The sequence below is a fragment of the Tarenaya hassleriana genome, unplaced genomic scaffold (genome assembly GCF_000463585.1).
Source record: "Tarenaya hassleriana unplaced genomic scaffold, ASM46358v1 Cleome11, whole genome shotgun sequence".
Lineage (NCBI taxonomy): Eukaryota > Viridiplantae > Streptophyta > Magnoliopsida > Brassicales > Cleomaceae > Tarenaya > Tarenaya hassleriana.
The window spans coordinates 400334-405396 of NW_010961290.1; the positions used below are offsets into that span (position 1 = coordinate 400334).

Sequence of the window (5063 nt, forward strand, 5' to 3'; positions counted from 1 at the left end):
CCCTATGTCAATGGCATGTCTCTCACTTTACTGTTGTATTGCAGTTCATCTTGCCCTACCTTCTAGGCTGGCACGCTTTTGTAAACTCCACAAGGCCAGATGATAGCAACCGCCTTAACAACGCGTCTCCTCGGTATGGAGGAGACTACGAGTGGAACAGGTGATGGATATCCGACACGCAGAATCAATACGAATCTGCCTGCAGGGAAACTGCCCTTCATAAGGGGCTCGTTTAATGCAAGTGTGTAGAGTTTCTGCAAATGAATGAGTTGACAAGGAGAAGAAAAAGAGTGGGCGATGTCCGAAAATGATAGGTTGAGATCTTAGCATGGGTTTGGTAATTGGAATGGAAGAGCTGATATGATTCTGTTCGCATTTTTGTTCACACCTTCTGTAATCACAAGTTACCATGTTTTATTGTGGCATTCCGTCAAACACCTTAAGGGCATCAATGCCGTTTTCCACTTTCATTTGCATAATCATGATTCATGAGAGCTGTGTCAGCAAAAAACGTCGACCAAAAAAACCCGATTTTGATGATCTGGGCTTGTCGAATTCGATCATTGACGACGCCTCTCAGGAGAAGAGGCGGGAAGGTGAACTTTTCAGGCGAGCAATCAGAGGCGTTGTGGCGGCGCGTGTACAACACCGCTTCCTGTGTAAAAACCACCGACCAAGAGATTCGAGATTCGGCGTCTCACGAGATCATCATTCATCGCACACAGCAATCGATCTTTGTTCATCAGTGTAAAACGGTTTATAAGTCCGTCTAACGGTTAAAGCCGGTCTAACGGTTTATTCCGGTTTAACGGTTGGCGCCTGAGAATCGGATCTAACTGAAAGCTGTATAAAATGAGATAGAAGTTTCTAGAAGCTTTTTGCCTAAGTTACACGAAGCGCGAATATTTCGCTCTTATCCTCGAGGGGTCGCCGGCGAACTTGATTCGATCTTCTTTGTTGGCCCGCGATCAGTCATCGCCGTCTCTTTCCGACTGATTCTTGAACCTTCGCCGTTCATCCCCGGCTTTTGTTCACCGGTGAGATCTCTCTACGACGCTTCTGTTCTCTCTGTTCTTCTGATCTCTTTTCCTCCGATGTTTTCTTTGCTTGATTCTTGATTTCTTTTGAGGTGTTTCTTCTTGTGCTTTTGATATGGTCGTGGCGATAAAAAGAGAACCGTGTTGAGTTTGACTTGAATTTCGATTCGGTAGGGCACGGTAGATGTGATTCTCGTGCAAATTCGAATTCACATGTTAGCATCCGCAAGCAGTCGATCAATTCCACCTTTCTTTCGCAAAAGAATGAACTTTCTGGATTTTCACTTGTTTGCTAAAGAATCAAGCAGAGTATAGTGATGGTATGTTGATGTTTATTTGGGTCTATAGGCATAAGGGGGAGGAAGATGTCGACTCCGTCGAGGAAGAGACTGATGAGGGATTTCAAGAGGTTGCAGCAGGATCCTCCTGCAGGCGTAAGCAGTGCTCCACAAGATGACAATATCATGCTCTGGAATGCCGTTATATTCGGGTATTGAATCAACGCAATATGATGATGTTTCCTTACTCGCATCTCTTGTGGATTCAATCTCTGTATTCAGTATCACTTTCTGTTTGTGGAAATGTAGGCCTGATGATACCCCATGGGATGGAGGTAATGTTACATCTTCAGGTTTTCGCCCCGGTGGATTGCATTAACTTGCGATTTTTTGGCATCTCGGTATTGTTCTCATCACTCGATCTTCCGATTCTGTCAGGTACTTTCAAACTCACGCTTCAGTTTGCAGAGGATTATCCGAATACGCCACCGACTGTCCGCTTTGTTTCGAGGATGTTCCATCCAAACAGTGAGTTGGAAGATGCAACAAAAGACATTGCCTCTGTCTGTATGTAAGCTTATGGTTCTGAATCATGCTTCTTTATGTGTTGCATATGCAGTTTATGCAAATGGGAGTATCTGCTTGGACATTCTACAAAACCAGTGGAGTCCAATCTATGATGTAGCTGCTATACTCACCTCCATTCAGGTATGTATGTATGTATCCCCTGATAGTCCATGAAAATGCAATCTCCAAACTCTTACGTGATTCTGGAAAAAACAGTCGTTGCTTTGTGACCCGAATCCGAATTCTCCGGCCAACTCGGAAGCTGCAAGGATGTTCAAAGAAAACGAGCGTGATTACAACCGGAAAGTGCGAGAAATCGTTGAGCAAAGCTGGACTGCTGACTAGTTATTACCACCTCTTCTTTCCGAACATAACTGTCAATCCCGTTCTTGTGTTTTTAGAACTCAGTTATATGTTTTTCGAAATCCAACGGTCCATTTCCCTTTGGTATACTTGTGATTCTGCCCATTCATTATCACTGTTTCTACCTCTCTTATGATCATTTGCTACGAGGATTAGGGTCAACAACTAGTTTCCATGATTAAAAAAAAAATGCATGCTTTATTCACTTGTTGTCGGCGTGATTAAGAACTGCGTGTCGTTTTGCGAATGAGAAAGAGACGACGCGCTGTTATTTTCCCTTTCAAACGTTGCGATTCCTTTCATCGTTTTGATTTTGAACTGTAGATTGCTTTATCCTTTTGTTCTTTGTTCTTTTCACTTTACCACTTTTTTAACTCTATTCTGATTAGTCACTATTTTATTATTATCTTTTGTATTTTATTCTTCTAATTTGGCTTCTTTTGCATAATAAAAGGTATTCAGACACTTCAACCACTCCCCTGGCCCACTTTTTAAATTGAGAAACCATGTTTTATATATGTTAAAAAGATAATATTGTTGTTAGCAACTAATGAACAACAAAGGAATCCTTAAAATTCGGATTAGAGTACTAACCACTTCGATAATGACCGCCTGTATTTACTTTTATATTAAAATAGAAATTAAGAAGGGTATTTCCGTAAATCCATCTCCATTTCCACTGGGCTTTAACAATACAGGGCCCACTAATAAGGCTCAGGCAAACTTTTGCCAACTCATCCTCAAAAACGGCGCCGTTTTAGGCCAATATTATTTTGTCCATTCGTATTTTTCTATTCGTTAGCTCTCTCTTGTACCGGTGAGAGTAATTCTCACCTGCAACTGTGATTAGTGGAGGGCTAAAAAAGGACAAACATTGTGAAGAAGGAGCGAATTGGTTGGGAGGAAAATAAAGTTGAAGCTTCAGCTTTTTTTTCTTGGGTACCTACATTGGCTCTTTGAATTTGACGTTTCGATTTCTTTTTGCCATTTCGAGGGGGGGAAAAGTTTCCTTCGATTCTTACCCAGATCTGGGTATTCACTGTTAATCGTGTTCTTCGTCTTCTTCAGCTTTGATTTGCTTGAAATTTAACTTTTTTTGTTGCTTCAGTTGCTCTGTTTTGTTTGAAAGTTGTGTTTTTTTCTTGTATTTTCTCAAATCCCAGATGGAATCACCAGCTGCTGCAACATGTTACTAAATTTTTTCTTTCTTTCTCTCTTGTTTGTCTGTTTAATCTTCATGGTTCTGGTCTGCTATTGTCAAGATCTCTGCTTTTTTCTTCACTTTATTTAGTGGGGTTTTGTTGTCTGGGTTCCGTTACTTTTTTACCTCATGCCTGCTTTCTCTTTTCTACGTGCACCGACGAGGTGTGTTTTCTTTCTGTTCTTTTTTTTCCAGACTCTAACTTTTTTGATAGTTGGATTTATTTCGCTGGTGGATTATGTTTGTATGTGCTTCTAGGGTTTCTGCTTGATCTGTCTTCAGATTTCGGCATTTGGGTATTGATATCTGTGAAATATGTTTCCCTTCCTTCTTCAACTTCTTGATTTCCCTTCGTTTGGGCTTTTTATTTTTGTTGTGTTTCTGTTGAAATTTACAAACTTTTGTTCTTCCTAGTCGTGTGTAACTAAAGAGACCGATGAATTTGTTTATAGATATTGCCACCTTAATCTTTGGTTCGAAGCTTTAGGCTTTTATTGTTTTGTTGTAAACTTTTGAGAATTGGAATCTGTTGCAGCTCTTCTAAAGGCATGGCGTCTGTGTTCTTATGCAGATTTTCTAGTTTTAGCAACTTTCTAGTTCAGCCGGCGTCTCTCGCTTTCTAAAATGGGAAAGACTCTTAGTCCTGGGAAATGGCTCAGGACTTTCCTGGGGAAGAAATCATCCAAGTCAAGCTTGGCTAAAGGAAACGTAAAACCGGTAAGAAATGGAGCTGATATTGTCCTTATTACATCTGAACAGATGGATGTCTAATTATGTGTCTCTGCTCTTCAATGAAGAAATCTGCCAAGAAAGAAGAGGTGGTGGTTGTATCTGTGAAGGATGATGCCACAAACTTACTCGTCGAGCCTCCTGTAGTTTCATCCCCATTTCAGACAACTACTGCTCAGACTGTGGAAAAACCAGACACGGAACAACAACCGAGCGATGGGATCAATGTTTCGTCTGTGAAAGACAATGAAGGTGATGATTCCAACATTGATCTGAGTTCACAAATTGACTCAGGAGGAGAACTGAAGCGTGAAAATGCCGCAACGAAGATTCAGGCTGCTTTCAGAGCTCATCAGGTGCTTTTATATTCTTGAGGATCGAAAAATATGCGATTCTTGTATTGTGTTTTATCGTTTTCTAACTCTGTTGTGTCTGAATCGTGAAGGCTCGTAAGGATTTTGGAACCTGTAAAGGTATCGTCAAGTTGCAAGCCGTCATCCGTGGTCACCTGGTCAGAAGACAAGCTGTTGCTACATATGTGTGTATAAGGGGAATAGTGAAGTTACAGGCTCTTATCCGTGGCGGTAAAGCAAGATCTTCGGATAACGGAATTCAACTACAGAAAAGACTTACGGTATGTATTTCTTATGAGTGTGTTACTCGTGTCCATTTGGTGAAAGTGGTTGTCTTTTTTTTCACCCACAAGCTGCAATTTCTTTCTGTGTTTAGGAAACCAAAAGTTCAGAGAATTTTCAAGCAAGATCTTGCAGTTTGATGGAGAATCCTGCAAAACTTTCCATCATTGACAAGGTACCCATTAACTTTGTTTCTAGTTTAGGTTCTTATTTGGGTTGCATTCCTGACTGTGTATTCACGTTTTTGAATGAG

The 5063-nt window shown here is 40.9% G+C and overlaps 3 protein-coding genes across 6 annotated transcripts in view; all 3 read left to right on the plus strand.

Moving 5' to 3' along the window:
* Positions 1-470, plus strand: part of LOC104805139 (single-stranded DNA-binding protein WHY1, chloroplastic-like) — a 2381-nt gene extending 1911 nt beyond the window's left edge. The window contains exon 7 of the mRNA XM_010529572.1: positions 45-470. Within this exon, the coding sequence (XP_010527874.1) occupies positions 45-164 (120 nt within the window). The 3' untranslated portion in view covers positions 165-470. The remainder of the gene's footprint in view (positions 1-44) is intronic.
* A 401-nt stretch (positions 471-871) lies between these two features.
* Positions 872-2384, plus strand: LOC104805140 (ubiquitin-conjugating enzyme E2 2-like). The gene is made up of 6 exons (XM_010529573.2): positions 872-1037; positions 1386-1527; positions 1625-1650; positions 1754-1843; positions 1935-2023; positions 2099-2384. Exons 2-6 carry the CDS (start codon positions 1403-1405, stop codon positions 2225-2227), a joined length of 459 nt encoding a protein of 152 aa, XP_010527875.1. The 5' UTR covers positions 872-1037; positions 1386-1402; the 3' UTR covers positions 2228-2384.
* A 682-nt stretch (positions 2385-3066) lies between these two features.
* Positions 3067-5063, plus strand: part of LOC104805141 (protein IQ-DOMAIN 31-like) — a 3877-nt gene continuing 1880 nt past the window's right edge. The window contains exons 1-5 of one of the 4 annotated variants that reach the window (XM_010529574.2): positions 3067-3184; positions 4018-4163; positions 4244-4531; positions 4621-4809; positions 4905-4985. In XM_010529574.2, coding sequence (XP_010527876.1) covers positions 4071-4163; positions 4244-4531; positions 4621-4809; positions 4905-4985 — 651 coding nt within the window. In that variant the 5' untranslated portion in view covers positions 3067-3184; positions 4018-4070. The other 3 variants (XM_010529575.1, XM_010529577.2, XM_010529576.1) reach the window with 3 other exon arrangements.